The sequence below is a fragment of the Amphiura filiformis genome, chromosome 20, assembly GCF_039555335.1.
Source record: "Amphiura filiformis chromosome 20, Afil_fr2py, whole genome shotgun sequence".
In the NCBI taxonomy this organism is placed as follows: domain Eukaryota; kingdom Metazoa; phylum Echinodermata; class Ophiuroidea; order Amphilepidida; family Amphiuridae; genus Amphiura; species Amphiura filiformis.
The window spans coordinates 13,106,094-13,124,648 of NC_092647.1; the positions used below are offsets into that span (position 1 = coordinate 13,106,094).

Below are 18,555 nucleotides of genomic sequence, written 5' to 3' on the forward strand. Positions count from 1 at the left end.
TAAAAAGAAAAGTGGAGGCGAAGAAACAGAGGGTCGTGTTAAAGCTGGACCAGCTGAAATAGGTCCTAATACGTACTGGTTGACACGGATAGTTTTCTTGCGATCGATTGCTTTTATTTATCGTGAGTTCAATGAATAAAACATTGCATTGCACATGTTTTTAATATAATATTTGATGTTTAATAGGATAGGGAACGATGCAAATTATCAAATCAGATAACGTCAGACTCACAGAGTAGGTGTGATTTTCGGGTAATTTTGTGCCCGGGTACCCGGAATTTTTCCGAAATTGCAAATGCCAAACAATCATTCCTACAATTTGCCATCAAATTTCGAATGGAAACAGTTCAGACCCAGAACACGAACATGTCAGAAATTAATATTTTGTTGTGTCTGATTATTCTTTGTCGTTTGACCCCACCTGGGGCGTTGATGAGTATCATCGTAAGAGTAAGAGTATTCGGACTAGTCATCCGCCAGCAAATCTGGGCTTCAGGATGACCGGATGACCACTTAATTTGTACACTGGTTCTGGGACAGTTCCACTAATTGAAACTCCCGGCTCCGACCGAGAGTTCCAACAGTTGCTGTGTACATGTATGTGTGTTTAATGTGCATTGGTCAGTCCAAAAATGATTGCAAATTACACATTTGTAATCATTTTTCACCACAAAATATGATATATGAAAACACAGGTGAGCAATGTATGAATATAGAGGTCAAACAGGTTGTTAATTATTGTCAAAATTAAAATTTTGCGACATTTATAATGAAAACAATTAACACTGAAGACACACTATGGCACCTGCTACAACTTGCGAACAAGTCCTCAAACATTCGAAATTTTTAGTTACTACAACTGGTTCTGGGACAGATTATTCGGAATATTGTCATGGATGTAGTAACTACAAATTTAGAACGTTTGAGGACTTGTTCTCAAGTTGTAGGAAGTGCCATAGTAGTCCAGTCAAAGTGGGTTTTGACTCACCACTAATTGCAACAGAATTTTTTTCACTGCTATGAATGTCAGAGATGTCCCTGAACAGCATACAAAAGTATACTAAAATATCGTGGTGGAAATGTAGTTTTGGCGGGAAAAGGTCATACAGGGGTCAAATTTCAAAATCGCTCCAATCATTTTAAAAACTATATCAAATTATTCCTCTAGTCATAAGGATTCAGAAAAAATATAGTTTGCCATATCTGTGATTTACGGTTTTTGAGTTATAACTGAAAAGGTCAAAGGTCAAATGTTGGGGTCAACAGAGGTCAAAAAACTAAAAATTGTCTGATTTTAACCAAAATGGTCTCAAATTGTTCGAAACTTGCAAACATAATTCATTTAAAGAATATTTGCACTGTTTAGGTTGTTTAATTACATGCGTATTACGAAAACTAGGTCGGGGTCAATAGAGTTCACTGGTCAATGACCTCTTTTACCCTGCTACCTAGGTAACGAAGCATCAAGATATGGCAAACTATTCTTATTTTGGAGTGTTTTTAAAGGACGAACACATTGAGACCATTTTTAAGAAGATCGGAGCATTTTTTCGAAGTTGACCCACGTGGAGCCCAAAATTTGACCTTTGACCTTTTCGCCTATAACTTGAGAATAGTACATCACAGATATGACAAACTATACTTTTTCTGAATCCTTATGACTAGAGGAATGCTTTGGTATAGTTTTTAACAAGATTAAAAGCAATTTTGAAATTTGACCCCTGTATGACCTTTTCCCGCCAAAAACTACCTTTCCACCAAGTATATTTTAGTATATTTTTGGTATGATGTTCAGATGACATCTCTAAAATGTATAAAAGTGAAAAAAATTCTGTTGCAATTAGTGGTGGGTGACACCACTAATTTGTTTAGATTGACTGGACTATAGGGTGTCTCCAGTGTAAACTGTTTTCATATGTTGCAAAATATTAATATTGGCAATAATTGACAACCTGTTTGACCTATCATGCATTGCTTAAAACCCATGTTTTCATATCATATTTTGTGGTGAAAAGGATTACAAATGTAATTTGCAATCATTTGTAGAGCAAAGATTTCTTGGTTCCGATGGCTAATTACAGATGTGAATGCACACATGTGACATAGTACACAGCACTTCTTGGAACTCCCGGTCAGAGCTGGGACGTTTCAATTATTGGAATTGACCTGAGACACAAAACAATGCTCAGCTCCTTCAGGAAAAATTTAACAAAGGATTGCTGACAAAACATATTTTGATGTGATTTTCATAATAATTCCCATTCAAGTTAATCTAGGTTCTTGATGTTTCAAACTTGAAATTTGAGCTTCTTGCATAGATTTTGTTAGTTTGTTGTTGTTATTTGGTCGTAGTTGTTTGGTTGTTGTTGTTGTTATTGTTGTTTTTTGGGTACAACAAATCAAAATTGTGCAAAGTTATGTGACACGATCTAATCCATTCAGACTTAAGTCAGAAATTTAGAAAATTGAGTAAACCTATTACTAGATTGCCCAATGCCCAGAACCTAAAAGTGTATTGACTTACTGGTACCGTACTTGGTTGCAAATAATTATTGCAGACTTCGGTCTAACTGAATTAGATCATGTCCCATATGTAGGCCTACTATACTGTGCCAATAAAGTATCCTTACACTTAGAAAAATAATCACAATTTCCAAACTGAACAATATTGTGGTAAATTTGTTTTTTAGATGCACTATCTAATCCTGCACATTATGACACCACATTGAATCCAATGTGACTTCAAGAAGTAAAGTTACAAGCATTTGATTAGACGAAGGTCCAGTTTTAAAAGTGACAAACTGGCCTATTCAAAACTCCACAGACTAGACATTTGGTTTGAGAGTGGTGAATGGCTAATTTATGCGTTTGGCTTTAATTTAAAACAAAAGGAACAAAAGAAAACTGAAACAAAAGAACTGACAAATAAAATGAAAGTTTTGAAAAGTACAGAGAAGCAAAAACTGAAATAAAAACGGCTTTAAATAACGCTTCATTTTTAATTGAAGAAACTGTGTTGTCTCTTTGTTTCGCTTGTTGGAATCTTTTTGCTCCTTGTATAGGCCAGTTTGTCACTTTTAAAACTGGACCTTCGTCTAGATTCAATTGCCTGTAACTAACTTGAGGTCACATGAGATTCAATGTGGTGTCATAATGTGCAGGATTAGATAGTGCATCTATTAAAAAAATTCCCCAATATTGTTCAGTTTTGAAATTGTGATTATTTTTCCAAGTGTAAGGATACTTTATTGGCACAGTATATTACTAATCTGTATGCAATGATCAGGAATAAGCCTTGCATATATTGGATATATAAAAATTGGATATATAAATTCACGTATTGATAAATTACATGCTCAGATGTATAATTTTCCTTTGTTTGAATTATTTTCACAGTGGTAGCTTTTCTGATAGCTCTTAATCAAAACAAACAGCTTCTAGGAGCTAATGGTCTGCTGCCAACCAAGGTGTACCTGGAACGCATCAAGAATCATGTGGGCAATGAAATCAACTGGAAAGCTATAAATTATGCACCAACTTTACTATGGTAATTATCATGTCCTTAAAGGAGGATTTCGTGATCCTAGCCTCCTCTTTTTATGACATTTTTCAGTAGATATCCACGAAAAAACCTCATTCCCAAAATTTCAGTTGATTCTGATTTTGCGTTTGCGAGTTATGCATGATTATGTGTATTATACTCTGGTATACCCGGTACCAGAACGAAATTAAAATTTGGCGATATTTTTGCTAAACGGATTAATCTGCAAGAAAGTTTTGGTACCCCCCGGTGCATAAAGATTATGTACATGTAGCCTGAGGTTTCCAGTGGTATAAAAATCTCAACTTTTTTCAGAAAAGTGTGGGGATGAGGCTGTGGATCACGAAATGCCCTTTTAATCAATATTCAGAAGTTAGGGATTCATTTAGTTCATGACTTTTAGGTTTTCAATTACTTGCATTAACATTTTCATGCATCAAAATAATGCATTATTTTTTAAAAGCTGGAAAGCAAAATTTTAAGGTTAATAACTGCACATCGGTTATTTGGAGGGCATTGTGAAAAATCTAAACATTTTGCCTTTGTAACTGAGGAATATCCCTACGCCCCAAGGGATATTTTAAGTTGTAGCAAGCGTGGCGGCTGGTACAGAGATCAACAACCTCATCCCCACTTTTCCCATAATGGCGATTTTGGTGGAAAGTGGGAAGCCCATATATTTATCAGCTCTGTGAAATATTACTTTTTATTAGGGGTGAAAGATATTATGGTTGGATTCTGTTTGGATTTTGTAAGCCAAGATGTTCAGTTCTATTGAAAATGCTTTATTATTCTTTTTTCTCAACAGGTTAGTTGATTGGGCTGAAATGGATTTCTGGTTAGATGTGCTGGCATATGCTGGCATTATATTGTCTACTATAGTACTATTATGTGGATGTGCTAATATGTTCATCATGGCTGCTCTATGGGTGCTGTATCATTCTATAGTTAACATAGGCCAAAGATGGTAAGTATACTACACCCTGACAAATTATAAAATAATCTTTTGGTCAACTTTTACTGAAACTGCCTGAAAACTTGCACAGAAATATACATTAAAAATAATATAAAATGATGAAGAAAGTGGGGTACTTCATTCAAGCAAACATCAGGGCGAGGAATAATATTTAGCATAGCAGTAGAGTTCTGTCCCCGCTTAGCACAAATGAGGTTCTGGGTTCAAGCTCTGGCAGTTCTTGATCGGCTTTTGTGTTCATTTTGTTTCCAGTCCATACTCCCTCTTGCAGGTTTTCCCTGAGTACTCCAATTTTCTTCAGCATCTAAAACTGGGCTTCATGTTTATAATGGATACATTGTAGTAGCAAAAATTATGGTTCAAGTAACCGATAAACACCAACAAATCCAAGCCAACTTGTAAATAAATATCACCCAGACAACCAACACTCTGTAGCAAAAAGAGCAGGGCAATATTGAATTTCAGTGTTCTCCCTTGAAAGTTAAAGATTGAAAGATTTTGACTCTTTTTGCTAAATTACTGAAATCTTTAAGATCAATGAATTTGTCTTGTGCTAGTATCATCTATTAATTTTTCTAATAAAATGATTATTGTTTTGATATTTTACAGGTATTCATTTGGTAAGTCACAGTATTCTTTGTCTCATATATATTAAAGTCATTAGACTTGCTTGCTTAATACTCTGATGCTGACCAAAGGCTTCACATATTAAGATATCAAGAGCTATTTTAAGAACCACTGTACCAATACTAACCTTGTTTGTACTCATGTGAATGCATTTTTCATGCTGATTCCAAATATAGTCATGAAAATTTACAATTCTAAAATCTTTGAAGTTTGATTTTTATTTTGTAACGTGTTATCTGCAGTCAACACCCACATGGAGAAAGTTAATAGACAATCTGCAAAATGTTGTGTAACTTGCAAATTGATATACCTTCAGATTATGAAGACAGCAAATGTATTACACATTTTAACAGATATCAGTATCTCAAGAACCACAATACTGAAGCTTAGATATGCTCAAAAGTCGACTTCTTCCCCCGGGTCAAGTTCATTATGCCCTTGCCTTCGTAGTAAAGATATTTTAATTTTTTTCTTGTCCTGTTGAAATTCTGGAACCGTGATTTTTTCATACCTGTAATATGAATTGGGAAGAATTAGAAATTTTGTGAACAGGAAATACATTACCATAAAGCAATAAATTATGCATTAAATTTTCTAGTGCAAGAGCAATTTCATAATTATTGTTTTAAACAAATTCAGATTTTGAAGGATTTGAGAGTGTTATTGTAGATTTTCATGTGTATCTACTTTTATCCATAGGTTGGGAGTCACAGCTACTGGAGACTGGTTTCCTTGCGATCTTCATGTGCCCGTTACTGTCGTTACGACAATTCCCTCGCAAGACACCCACACCATGGGTGGCGCTGTGGGGTTATCGCTGGCTGATATTTAGGATCATGCTTGGGGCTGTAAGTGCAAGTGTATATTGTTCTGGAATCTTTATATGAGTTATATAAGATATGACACCCTTTGTGTGATGTCAGTAGTTGATATCATGAATATTTCTTGAACAGAGGCACAGACAATGGTCTAGACTTCAAGACTGAGTGTTATAATATTGTGGTGTTTATTATCAATTCAAAACATTGGATAATCCGCTTTCTTGTCGATGCTGCCAATGATTAACATGTGCTACCATGGCCGTGGAAATTTTCCCCCGCCATCTAAATTTTCCACCTTCTTTTGATAGCTTTTAGTTCCCATAGGATTTTCTCTGTCCCTGAAATAACCAGTTAACATTAACAGCGAACGGCAATATCAGATGGTCTGGTTTAGTCCGTGATCAGCTATCCAGAAAGTAACCTAACGCCAGACTAGTCCGATGAGTAGGACCTGTTTTTTTTTTCTTAGTATACGCTGGCGAAGTCACGTAATAAATCGGATCAACCACCACAGCAACAGGTTCAAACAACTTTGAATATATCGCGCAGCACTACAAGCAGGTTGCAATCACCTGCATGTCTGCAATCATATACCACGGTCTCCCAAAGACACCAATCCCACAGGCGCGAGCGATCAGCACGATATGGCCCAATGCAGAGGTACCGCTTGAACGTACCAGTGCAGCGCGGTATATTAAAAAATTGTTTGAACCCACTGCCACGGCAGTCCATCCAATTATTACATAACTTCACCAGCGTATACTCAGACTCTGCATGATTGCTCAAGAAAGACTGACCGCAAATGATATGTGGGTGTAATATAATCCCTATCAGAACAAAACTTGATTGGTAAGATTAGTTCTTCCTGTAAACAAATAAACATAACTTACAGACATTTCTTCTGCTTATAATTGACACCATTTTGTAATTTTTCCACCAGGGTTTAATCAAGATAAGGGGTGATCAATGTTGGAGAGATCTGACTTGTATGAACTACCATTATGAGGTAAGATTTTCTGTTGTAAGCACTCTAAACAGTAGTGCTTTATTATTTTGTGAAAGGTGCAGGCTGTATAAATGCAGATTCAAAACATGATGCATCCAAAGGCTTATGCATCAGTGGTTACTCAACCCCCCCGCACATAATTAAAGTGGCAGTTTATTACATGTCTTTGGTGAGTGTCCAGGTTTTGTCCCCTTTAACAATGCTCTTTACCCCCCTCATTTAAGAGAGTATGGTCCATTTGGCTCTCTCAAGACAGTCGCGTTCACATGCGATACATGGGCGGTCAAAGGTGTGTTATCAGTAGGTCGCAGTCACTTTGTGCCGCATCACCCATTACAGATGCAGTGCCTTTGATCACACATATATCACACAGGGACGCTACTGTCTCAAGAAGGCCAAATGGACCATTGTTCCTATCAGGCTGCCGCTAGAGGGGGGTATGGGGTGTGACACACCCCCCAATGCACAATTTTTGTCGGCAAAAATTGACTGGTGTCGTCAAAACCTTGTGATTGTCGGCAAATGTAGTCAAAGCTAGGTGATTGTCAGCAAATTGCAAGAGTCATATAAAAGATTAATGTGTTATGAAATTGTGCTGTTGTTACCTAATAGCGTAATAGACCTATTGTTAATGTTATAGTAGTTACTAATTTTTAAAAATTGGTCGAAAATTTTTATGACCCTAACCCCCACACCCCCACTTTTTAGATTCTTGAATATTTCCATCGGCAAATCATGCTTTACAGTTTTCACCCTCCCCCCCCCCCGAATCATATTGGGTCTAGCGACGCCCCTGGTTCCTATTAAAAAGTAATGTCGTATCATATCACCCTCGTTGTTGGGCACAATGCAGCAAAGGGACAATTGTAATTTCGGATTCATCACTATGGAAAAAATCATCATTGCATTGCAAAAATTTTATAAAATCTCTCCCTATAGTCTGTTTGCACAAATAGCCATTTTGTAGTTACGTGCAATTCATCACTATTAAAAAAATTTGTTAGCTATTTGCATTGTTTTTAACCCACAGACACAACCAGTACCAAACCCATTGAGTTACTACATGCATCAGAGTCCTGAATTGTTCCACAAGTTTGAAACACTAAGCAATCATTTTATAGAGTTGGTGGCACCTTTCTTAATTCTGGCTCCGTTCAGGCCATTGAGAGTGGTTGGTGGATATCTGCAAATAATATTCCAGGTAAGTTTTGATACCACTCCGTTTCAGAGATGAACTGCAGCCCCTTGCTCAGATTGATGTGAGCACCCTGGTAAATGAGCAAAATATGCAGAGCTTCGTTTGCACCGACCAAAGTTTTGGCGCATAATCGACCAATCAGATTACCACATCTGTTGTTATGATTGTCAGACGATTGAATCAGCCAATCAGAACCCCACTTCTATGTTTACGCTGTGTATGCTCTCAAAATGTAAACAACTGCTGTTCTTCTCTGGCAGAAACTGTAGTCATGATTTGTACGGACCAGGATATGCTTTGCTTGCATCTGGCAATTGAGATGATGCTTTAGCAAAGTTCTTGCCGTGTTTGTTGCATCACGAATGCAGTGCCATTTTATAAAATGGGGTTTTTTTTGGTTACGGCAACAAAGCAACAAATAAAGCTTTTTTTTTTAAATCACAGGGGAGAACCTAAAATGACAGCAGGGAACTGAAAGCGAGTCTTGGTAAAGCATACACTAAACATTGGCATTCATTCTGGCTTTGGAGTTCATCAGAAGCAGAAAAAGAGGTGTTGACTCTTATATCTTGAATCTGTATTTCTATTATCAAATTACACAGAAATCACATAACAAACAGAGTGGCACTTATCAAGGTTTGTCTAAGTGCAAATTTCCATGTTTTTGTTTATTTTCAGCTGGTTTTGGGGCTTTTAAAACCCAAAAGTATTGTAATTTTCAGCTGCTTTTTTCACCAGTTTCAGGGTTTTTAGTGGTAATAAATGGCATCTTTGAACAATGAAATGTAATACAAGAGATGGTAAAAAGCTCTTTTTTATGAAACAGTGCAAAATGCAAAACCAGTGAGCTTGTGTAGAATGATATCTACTTGTTTCTCTAAGTTTTGTTCAAAATTATGAAAATGACATGAACTAACAAATAATGACATTGTCAAAAATTCTGAAAGTTGTTAGCATCAGTGATCTTTGCAGAAATTTAAAAATTCTTATAAGTATTTAATTTCAATTGTATCATTTTCTTTTTCAGATTGTTCTGATAATCAGTGGTAATTTAAGCTTTCTCAATTGGTTGACCATACTCCCTAGCATAGCATGTCTTGATGATAAAAGCCTTGCTTGGATGTTTCCACAAGTCATCAGCAGGGCAAAAGATACAGTGAAACATATTCAGAGGGAGGATAGACTTGGATTGGGACCACCACCTACATCTGGTAAGGACATTTTTGGACACCATCTGACAGTTCTGGCAATTTATTGCGAAATATTTATTCCTCAAGTGGAAAATACTGGGAAATACCGGGGTTTTCAAAAAGAGGTTTTGCATAATATAGATCATGTCTTTGTCATGAGCTTTGTATACAAAATAATGAACACTTCTAGCATATAGTCTTGAGCATACATCACTATTTTCTCCTATTTTTTTATGCCTCTTCAGTCTTCAGTCTTTATACTCTTAAAAAGCAATGCTTTTCTTGCTACTCGTAGCACAGGTGTAGATGTGCTGGATATGTACAAGATGTGCAAGTAAAAATGAACTCTAGATGCTTAGAGAACCTGGTGAACTGCAGAAACTGCAGGGAGCGCTGCTGACTGGATGGTTTGGACTGATGTTGATGTTACAGCTTTCACAAGCAGGCTGTTTCAAATTAATATCATGCGAATGAAGAAAGAGTACTTGTAAATGTCCCGAGTTGCTCGGATAGGCTGATACCGAATACCGTAATTCTAATTCCTAATTTTCTTGATTTTCTACCCCAGGTGTATACATAAGAAAAGCAATGAATATATCACTGGGTCTACTCATCGCATACCTCAGTGTTCCTGTTGTTACCAATCTGATGTCATCACGCCAAGCTATGAACACATCGTTTGAATCGCTAAGACTTGTGAATACTTATGGGGCATTTGGAAGGTTGGTATCGTGTGTAGCCAAGAAGGTGGAGGGGCAGGTCAGGGGCATAATCAGGGGGTGGTAGATGGGACAAACTGCACTCTCAGAACAATATGGGTTAAATTGGGACAGAAAGAATGAAAATTAATGATTAATTAGCCTAACATGGAATTTGCAAAAAAAGGGACTCTAAACATTGAAGGTTGATCACACAAAGTACCCCGATTTTCAAAAAAACATAGACAATCTGACCCCTTTTCACAGTTTTCTTGGATGCGGATGCGCAGAGTCCATAGACAGAACCTCCCACATCAAGACCAGTGGAAATTTGATTGATTCAAGTATGATGGGTATTGGTTTTGTCCTATTCACACCTTCCCGCATCTCCACGTAATACTTCCCAAAGTCAAACAAATCAAACATTGTTATTTTGGTCTACATTTGGGGACAGTTTTTTAACTAATTAAGTCGTGATAATTATACTTCTTTGCTCGAGTGCAGTCTGTGATGTCTACTCATTGTGGGAGCTTTCTTTTGCATGTGCACCTAATTATTGTCTTTAAACATTCATGCGTAAGTACTTTGAGCAAACCCTCGCATTTTGAAGCTGTGCCCAGTGAATGCGCTGTGACATTACCAATATAGTATTGCGACCGACGGTATATTATAGCATCAATTATGACAATTAGAGGTTTAGGACACTTAAAATGATGGTATGCTTGGACTCAAAAAAGGAACAAAATCAATTCAGGTTCAAAGGGCAATGCCCCTCAACCCCAGCCCTCCCCCATCACCCCTTCCTGACAATGTGTGTATGAAACTTCAAACATGCTGCAAGTCATTGAAGAAATAAGAAACCATGGTATGGAAAAAATAACCACTTCTGTAACAATATAGACCTCAGATCAGAAGCGTACCATCAGCCATCTGATTGAGGGCACTGAGCCTCATTGAAAGGGGCACTGGCCATTTTACTGCAATTTCCAATGGTGGAGGGGGAGGGCTCGTGCCCTATATTAGTATGCCACTGCCTTTGAATGTTTTTTTACATAAGAGAATATAGTTATGAATATGTTTTGCTTAAGTCTGCTCCCAAAATGAAAGATAGTATCTGCTGCAAATTAATGCTCTGTGTGCTAGCCATAGGCTTCAACATAAAATCCAAATTTGAAGATATTTTCTCAAAATATCAAGAGCTATCTCAAGAACCACTGAACCAATACTAGGTTTGTTTGTACTCATTTTAATGCATTTTACATGCTGATTCCAAATATGGTGATGGAAATGCACAATTCTGAAATTATTTGAATTTTTAAAGAAAATTTCAAACTTGTCGTCTGCAGTCGACACCCGCATGGAGAGGGTTAATAAATAAGATACTACCTTCTTACTTGGGCGGATATACAGATGGAATTGGCCCTTTCTTACTTTAATATTCTTGATTTTTGTCTCCATGCAGCATTACTAAGGAAAGGACAGAAGTAATTTTTATGGGAACTCTTAGCGATGACCCCAATGACCCTGAAGCTGAGTGGTTAGAATATGAATTCAAATGTAAACCTGGCAGTATTACAAGGCGGCCATGTTTGATCTCTCCCTATCACTATCGACTGGATTGGTTGATGTGGTTTGCAGCCTTTCAAGTAAGTGCTCCAGGAAAATATTTCCCTGACCCCTTCATTGACTGTTATCAATACAGTTACAACATTTTGAGAAGCACTGGCATCATGTTTTGTTCAGTACCTCTACCCTACCCCATAACCAGATTAGACAATAATATTTGCACGTTATCTGATTGGAGGTTGTGTTATGAAAACGGAGGGGTTTGTTTTCTGCCAAGGTTATTTTCCGTGGGAGCTCACGCTAGGAAAAATACAGAGGCCCCGGGAGGGGGGGTCACTCACATTTTGGCCTGTTCACCATCCGCGATAATCAACTTTTGAAAAGCACCCTTAAACAAGGATTGAACCCTTAGCTAAAACGATACCCTGAACAGGTAACACGCACCTGTTTTCACACCCTAAACAGTGATTTTATTCTTTGCATCAAATTATATACCCTAAAGAAGGATTAGCTCACAGGCCCCATGGCTAAATCGATCGGAACTTCAATCAATCGCACACCGGAGGAGCCGAACAGAAAATTGTGCAACTGCGATATAATATTTTTGTAAAACCACATGCTTTTTTTAAAGATCATTTTCCCTTTCATATTTATCTTTCCATCTGTTCAATTTACATACCCTTTCCGCATTATTAGCACATTGCAATTTTGCTACCCTTTTTTCATGTTTTCGACACCCTTAACACGATACACGCGTACCGTGCATACCCATGAAAAACTCCTCTTTTTACGCGTTTTTATTATCACGTGTGAGGCCCAACACAAACCCTCCGATTTCATGTAAATGACCGAAAAACAGATGATGCAAAGTTATATGTGTCATTCATTCGTGCCATTTTACAAATTTGCTTCATAATTTAACTTGTTTTTTGTTTAAAAGACTATTAAAAATATATCTTCCATTCACTTGTTTTAATGCGCATTTATTAAGTGATGGGCAAGTACGCATTTTTATTATTTACACTTAATTTGATTTATTAGAATTTCAGAATGAATAATTGGATCATCCATTTAGCCGGAAAATTACTAATAAATGACGAGGCAACAGCTACTCTCATAGCACACAATCCATTTGAAGACACAGATCCACCAAAGTAAGTGGTTACTGTTATTATTCAGACTTACCCAGATGTGTTACCGGGTGTACCAGGGGTAATCGGGTGATGCAGTTCGTGTTGATGTGGGTAACATTGTGAATCTTGGACCCACCCTCCTCAAGCCATACCAAGCTTCACCATCTTACTGATGGTGAAGCTTTGACTTAACAAAATTATTTTACTGAATGAAGCTTGAACTAATAAAAATAATGGTGAAGGTGAAGCTAGACCTAACCTTCTAGGTGTTATAGTATACTGATAGTGAAAAATCAAATGCATGAATGATGAAAAACCTTTCTAATGCATGGTGAAGCTTGGTCCAAGCAGATCGTTTGACCTTTGATCGTTTGACCGTTTGAATTTTGTGAGCAAAGGGTGAAAGCAAGGTGAAACTCAACCTCTTATACACAAGCAATGAAGGTGAAAAAGAGTGAATGCTTGAGGAGGGTGGGTTCAAGGTGCTGATTGACCCTTGCATAAATAATGAATGACCTGGCTTTTTGCATGATGTAAATACATAGCTGAAGTGGCAAAAGCCACAGAGAGATGTTTGTTGTTGTTGCAACAAAACAACAGCAAACATGCAGTGGGTGCACCTGGCTGCTACTTGCAGGGTTACAACATGTAAACCATGACTTAGCTGAGATAATTGCATACAAAATTTTGTAATTTTTACTCTATTTGGTGCATTATAAAAGTGAATTTTCATGCAAAACGAGCCAAAAAGAAGATGCTGAGTAGTCAAGCTGGCATGCTATGTAAGTCCTATCTGGGTGGAGGCACTCTGTTCCCCTATCCACCTGTCTAATACACAGCTCCAGTACAGTAATGATAATTATCCTTTCTCATTTCTCACTACAGCTATATCAAAATGGAGCATTATCGCTACAAATACACTAAAATTGGCAGTAAACAAGCAGCAGCAGGAGCATGGTGGACTCGGCAACACATAGGAACCTACATGCCACCTCAAAGCCTGGACACATTGTATGAATTCATGGCGACACAGAGCTGGGATCTCCCAAAACACATCAAGAGGAAAATAAAAGTTGGTGCTAGGAAGAAACCAAAAAAGAGGCCTAGACCGCCACCTGTAAAGTCAAAGAAGACATAGACGGTGGTTGATATGTGTGATATGATCGGATTCTATTGGGCCAAAGGAGGTGATTTTGCTCATTCAGTTATTATCACCATCTATTTACACAGTAATCAAGTGTGTGGCTTCTCGAAGGATCTCTAGTCCAAAGGGTCGCTAGTCTGAAAACCAAACTAAGTTCACTAATCCGAAGGTTCTCTAATCTGGGTCTCTAGTGAGGGGTTAGGGTTAGCAAGCCTTATTCTATATTCGGACTAGAGAACCTTATTTATTATTAGGACTAGAGAACCTGTTATTTGGACTAGCGAACCTTTTTCATAATTCAGACTAGCGAATGGTAAATTACGTGTTTGGACTAGCGAACCTTCGGACTAAGGAGCCTTCGGACTAGAGAGTTGTCACCATCAAGTGTGTTATTTCTGAAATCTTACATCCCTTGCATACTTGGTTAAAAAGCTCTGAGCTTTTACAATGCCAATTTTTGTATGTGTTGTTGTTGTTGGGTGTTTTTTTGTTCCTTATGTTTGTATCACAATTTCACAATCACCGATAGCCTTGATTCAAGCCCTTATACAGCCAAAGCCCACTGTGTTACTGTGGTGTGTGTGTGTGCATAACACACAATGGGCGACAGTCTTGAGCAACCTGTATTCCTTGTTTCACATTTGACCTTGAAAATTTTTTCTGCGATTCCAGATTCTTACAGATAGAGAAAAATGAGATGCCGCTAACATATATATTTATGATTAGCCATCCAGTCATGTACAAAGATTATGATGTAAATAATTTTTGTTTTTGTCTTACCATGCAACCACCAATGAAAACAGAGTATATTTCGTCAACGCATTGCTAATTACATAATGAGCTAGACAGGTTGAACAAGATGAGCAGCGCAGGTGCAGGTTTGTAAACTGACAGCAGTTTGTATACAAAATTGAATGCAGCACAATTTGGGCAGTTGGTACATGCAGAACCAGAGAAGGTTCTCATCTTCTTTGGTAGAACATGGCAGTCTGTGTCCATAAATAAGCTCATTAGCCTTTTCGAGATATGGCGGACACAATGGGATGGCAATGCACAAAGTGAGTAAAGGCTTTTGAATTTGCCAGGTTTTAACCAGATTGAAGACTGCCCTCCCATTGTGTGCACAATCTTCGAAAAGGCTAATGCAGTAGCCTATGCACCACTGTCCAGGGAGATCAGCTGGCTGTAGTATCAGAGAGTTTCTTGAACAAGACTAAATTGCTGCCCATGGCCTGGTTGGATCTGACCATATAAAGTAATAGAAAAACATCCAATTCCAGAAAATTCAAAGATCAATTTGTATAAATTTCAAATGGTGAAAGAATTTTGAATAAGTATTAAATTATTATCTTTCAGTAAGACCTAATTTGGATTATAATTTTCAGGTACAATCAACTTTTTTAACTTTTTGTTTTTCTTCAAACTTGCCTTTTTACAATGTTTTGTTAAAATTAGAGGTTTAGCTTTAGAGTACAGACTCCATCTAGTATACAATTCTGGTTCCCTGCGCACCCTGTGTTTTCAATACAATTTTAGTGTACCCTGTGCACCCTATTTTTATTGCAGGTTCATGAAATTTTGTGGGGACGACCACTGAAACAAGGCAAAAATGTCAAGGTCATTCAAGGTCAAATTGCCATAGACTGCTGCAGGTTCATGAAATTTGGTGGGAACGGACACCTTAGTGAGGCAAATAATGTGAAGGTCATTTTGGGGTCAAGTGAAATTGCACCGATTAAAATGATGGGCGTCAAGGTGGAGGCATTGTAGTTTATGGTTAGGGTTGGGGTTATGATTAGGGTTAGGGTTATACTTGTGCGCAGGACATACCAGAATTATTCCCCGTCTATTCCCTTGTCATAAGTGGGATAAATCCCACATTTTGGATTGTCAAAAGGGGTACCATATTTTGATACCTCGGTCATCTTATCTCTGAATGCCTGAAATGAACACTTGTTGGAAATCTCTAGCTTGAGGGTTATAAAGGTTTGCACATGTAATGCTCAGGTATGTTAGCGCCACAGTGGGCAATTCCATTTGTAATCCATACACCCCTATGGAAGACATAACCTTAATCTTCTACACAGTGGGTGTAAATTTCAATTGGAATCAGCCATTCAGATAAACCCATTTGAAATTTACACTCCCTGTGTTGAAGATTAAAGTCATATCTTCCATAGGGGGTTTATGGATTTCAACTGGAATAACCCAATACATTACCAGCAGAAAGCAAACTCTGTCATATCAAAGTTTGCTGGGGCTCATGAAATAATCTGTACAATATTTTGGCCCCTATGAGTAACATGCAAATATGGCAGATTGAATCTGTACTCCCTGGTTTAACCTCTTTGATTGATTTATTCTTTCTTATTCTGTACAGCTCTTTCAACAGGCTATTTCAGTTGAAATCCATACACCCCCTATGGAAGACATGACCTTAATCTTCCACGCAGGGAGTGTGAATTTCAAATGGGTTATCTGAATGGGTGACTCCATTTGAAATCTACACCCCTGTGTGGGAGATTAAGGTCATGTCTTCCATAAAGTATATGGATTTCAACTGGAATAGTCCAATATATGTAGTAGGTATAAAGACCTCCCAAGGAGGTATAGGTCACAAATCCATAAATGAGTACTTTATGATGGGGTGGGAAAAGAAGTTCTTGAAGCAACTTTGAGGCTCACATCCAGAAATTAACACGGGTTTCCGGAAATCAATAATTTGGTCAATTGGTTGAATGAAACTTTAGTTAAGGTCACATAAATATAAGTGGTACATCCACAGAATTAAAACCAGAGAACCAGGACTCGACCGCCATCTTGATACAAGCATGGAGAACAAATTGGGGTATTCGGTTTCCCTCGAATGCGCCGAGGCATTCGTTGTCATGCAAGCACGACATGGATGATGGGCGCATTTGAGAGATGCAGTTGATGCGATATGCATGCAATACGAAGACGCATCAGATGAGACGCAGAATTGTTTTCGCTCGTCTCCGCGCACTGTCGGCAAGGACCCGAATACCCCCAATTTTCTCCCCATAGCTGACGGCGCGATTGTCTAATTCTGTGGGTACATCTTAGTTGTAATTTGGGTTATTCCAGTTGAAATCCATACACCCTTTATGGAAAGCATAACTGGGGTGTAGATCTCAAACGGAGCCACCCATTAAGGGTAACCCCATTTTGAAATTTGTAATCTCTGTGTGGAAGATTAGTGTCATGTTTTCCATAAGGGGTATGGATTTCTGCTGGAATATGCCATTGTTTTATATGAATCATTTTAAATGACTTTTTTACAACATGTGCCAATATTGAGTACTATGAATTCCTTCTATTGTCTTGTATGTTCCATGTTAGTGTAATGTTTAGGGAATAACTATCATTCTATGATAAAAAATTGATATTTTGATGTATTTATTTTGTTGCTTATATTCACAATCATGTATATATTTTAAGTAGTTATTCCATTGGGAGATATTTTAGGTTGGTCATGGTGTATATTATTCTTTTGCAACTCAGTATTAGTAGATTTTTACAGCAAATTGCTTTACAATTTTCATTCCCAAACAAATTCACAACATGTACACCAGACATACCCCTACATATTATCATCTCCAAACAGAAACTATGAGTCTGGCAGCTCTAAAGCATTTTTCACCCTGATGTGGCAGTGATGTCAGTGTGCATTTCATTAGGCGCAGCTACAAATCGCTAGTGTTCCCTCAAAGCGCTGGCGTACACTCATGTCTTCAAAGACGCCGCATAGATGCGTGTGCAAAATAGCTGCCTCAACGCACACTGGCGTCACTGCCACATCAGGGTGGAAAATGCTTTAGTGTAGAGGATACATTAAGACTTCTTACGATATTGTGTCTTGTCTGAAGTTGAAAGTGGAAACACCATGTTGTATTTCACGGTGGCAGCTTTGAATCAGTGCCTTTACTGGGTTGTGTCTCCGGTGTACAGACAAATTGCACTTCTATTTGTGCTTATATGCCACACAGGATTATGTTAGCGCATATGATTCTAATCTGCCACTGCAAAATCCAACATGGCCTTACTTTCAACAGACAGACTCATGGCCTTACTTTCAACAGACAGACTGTAATACCTGTTGACATTGTGTGTGTATTAACCATGGAATAATTAGGGGACAGTTCCCAGTGTAACTGATGTCCCCAGTTGGAATGTCAGGTTGCATGTGTGTGTCTCTGGTTAAGACATGGGACAGTCCCAGTGTAACTGATGTCCCCAGTTGTAATGTCAAGTTGCATGTGTGTGTCTCTGGTTAAGACAGGGACAGTCCCAGTGTAACTGATGTCCCCAGTTGGAATGTCAGGTTGCATGTGTGTGTCTCTGGTTAAGACATGGGACAGTCCCAGTGTAACTGATGTCCCCAGTTGTAATGTCAAGATTTCCAATCCGACATTGATACCATCCATTCTTGGTTCTCCCTTAATCACCTTTCTGTCAATTCCTCCAAAACAAAAGTCATGGTAATTTCCACTAAGAAGGACCCTTTTCCAGATCTCAATCTCACTCTTAACAGACTGCCTATTGAACGTGTGTCATCTGCGAAATTTCTTGGTGTCTGGCTGTCTGACAAGCTTTCCTGGAATCTTCACATTGATAACATATGCAGAAAAGCTCGC

General features: G+C 38.0%; 1 protein-coding gene across 1 annotated transcript in view; it reads left to right on the top strand.

Moving 5' to 3' along the window:
* LOC140142924 (lipase maturation factor 1-like) overlaps positions 1-16,743 on the top strand; it is a 16,866-nt gene extending 123 nt beyond the window's left edge. The window contains exons 1-12 of the mRNA XM_072164953.1: positions 1-122; positions 3,397-3,547; positions 4,350-4,508; positions 5,127-5,137; positions 5,844-5,992; positions 6,906-6,971; positions 8,002-8,172; positions 9,197-9,380; positions 9,928-10,081; positions 11,520-11,703; positions 12,665-12,777; positions 13,642-16,743. The exon at positions 1-122 is cut by the window's left edge and continues 123 nt beyond it. Of these exons, the coding sequence (XP_072021054.1) occupies positions 1-122; positions 3,397-3,547; positions 4,350-4,508; positions 5,127-5,137; positions 5,844-5,992; positions 6,906-6,971; positions 8,002-8,172; positions 9,197-9,380; positions 9,928-10,081; positions 11,520-11,703; positions 12,665-12,777; positions 13,642-13,894 (1,717 nt within the window). The 3' untranslated portion in view covers positions 13,895-16,743. The remainder of the gene's footprint in view (positions 123-3,396; positions 3,548-4,349; positions 4,509-5,126; positions 5,138-5,843; positions 5,993-6,905; positions 6,972-8,001; positions 8,173-9,196; positions 9,381-9,927; positions 10,082-11,519; positions 11,704-12,664; positions 12,778-13,641) is intronic.
* Positions 16,744-18,555: the final 1,812 nt, after the last annotated feature.